This window comes from Olea europaea, unplaced genomic scaffold, assembly GCF_002742605.1.
Source record: "Olea europaea var. sylvestris unplaced genomic scaffold, O_europaea_v1 scaffold27773, whole genome shotgun sequence".
Lineage (NCBI taxonomy): Eukaryota > Viridiplantae > Streptophyta > Magnoliopsida > Lamiales > Oleaceae > Olea > Olea europaea.
In genome coordinates, this window is record NW_019246238.1 from 1 (window position 1) to 1467 (window position 1467).

Consider the following 1467-nt stretch of genomic DNA (forward strand, 5'->3'; position numbering starts at 1 on the left):
AAGTTTCCAAGTCTTGCACAGTGTACTTAATGTACTTTTCACCAATATGATCGGTAATCTTGCCAACAAAGTTACGGTACGCAGGAATAACTGTCGTTGAAGCGGAGATCCTTAAATCTTCGCGAAGTTCACAGTTAGGAACATACCATGCTGTCTGAATCTTATACACATCCTCGAAAGCAATACAGAAATCCCTGCATCTCTCTTTTAGAGTTGCCTTTCCAGTTCTCCCATCGCCCGTTATCAAGTCAATAATAGAGCTCCACGTGATTCTCTCATACTCCATAGCATGCTGCCGGAATTTCCAAATATGTTTACGAATCCACTTATCACCAAAATAACCCCTGACTTCGGAGTTCTTGATCTTATCGACCATGTAATTAATGTTATTCATCATAAAAATATGCTTCAAAGAACTATCTCTGTACAGATTGGACTTGATGTCGAGGTTGGCTTCTAAAATTGATGTCACCGAGTGTAGGTGAATAGCCAACGGACAAGAGATAGTAATCTGCCCAACGTTTTCAGTAGGACCCGTATCAAAATTATCCCCGTCTTTCTGTGCAAGAAGCGAATTGAGGGTTCCACCGTACTCTACGAAGCACAGGATGTAGTTCACTACGTACTTGGTTAGAGGGAGGATATCGCCATTTGCAATAGGCGTTTTAGAAGCACGTGAAGCAATGTGGATATGGTTACCAAACTCCATAAAGATAACCTTTGCAGCATCGCCTAGTCTTTGCAAAAGCTCATGGAATTCAATCCTAATGAAAGAGCCAGCCTCTTCTGGAAACAGGGCTTCTATGTCTGAAATTAGAGAAGCTAAAGTCTCGTACATATCAAGCAAGCAATAAAGCCATTCTGGTTTATGTGGTCCAATTGCAACAGCATGGCCAAAGTTCAAAAGGGATAACAGAGAAGCCTTTGAAGCATCGACTAAGCAAGTCAAACTAACATTTCCATATTCTGCCAGAACTTGGTCGAACAGGCTTTTCTTGCTAGTAAGATAGATTCCAATTACATTCTTTATTGCTCGACGCCATTTCCTGATTCTAGAGTTCAAGCATTTCCACCCCATTTTCAGCACGTCCTCAACGCTGAACTGTTCCACATTCAAAATCGTCAAATACTCAGCCAATTCAGCTCTCCAGAATCGAACAAAAGCCTGACAAAATTCAAGATCATAATGTGAAGCAAGCATAATATTTGCAATGGACGTGATTTGAGGAACCACATCTGGATGGACCAAATCCATTACATAGTCCTCAGTTTCGGTGCTGCTGCTCTCCCTCTGAGACGTATCCTCTTGAACCGAATCACCTTCATTCGAAACAACTGATTCTTCAGACACACAAGTTTCTTCACAAGTGGGGTGCAACACGTATTCTTTCTCAAAACGCAGTTTATTCTGAGCAAGAATATGGACCAGTTCGTCTTCGAGTCTTGTCATCTCAATCTGTAATGTAC

The 1467-nt window shown here is 41.5% G+C and overlaps 1 protein-coding gene across 1 annotated transcript; it reads right to left on the minus strand.

Annotated features, from left to right (window-relative positions):
• Positions 1–4: 4 nt before the first annotated feature.
• Positions 5–1462, minus strand: LOC111383855 (exocyst complex component EXO70E2-like; the record flags this gene model as incomplete). The annotated part of the gene is made up of 1 exon (XM_023008035.1): positions 5–1462. A coding segment is annotated over one exon (1458 nt), but the record flags the coding sequence as incomplete, so codon positions are not given.
• Between the last annotated feature and the right edge of the window lie 5 nt (positions 1463–1467).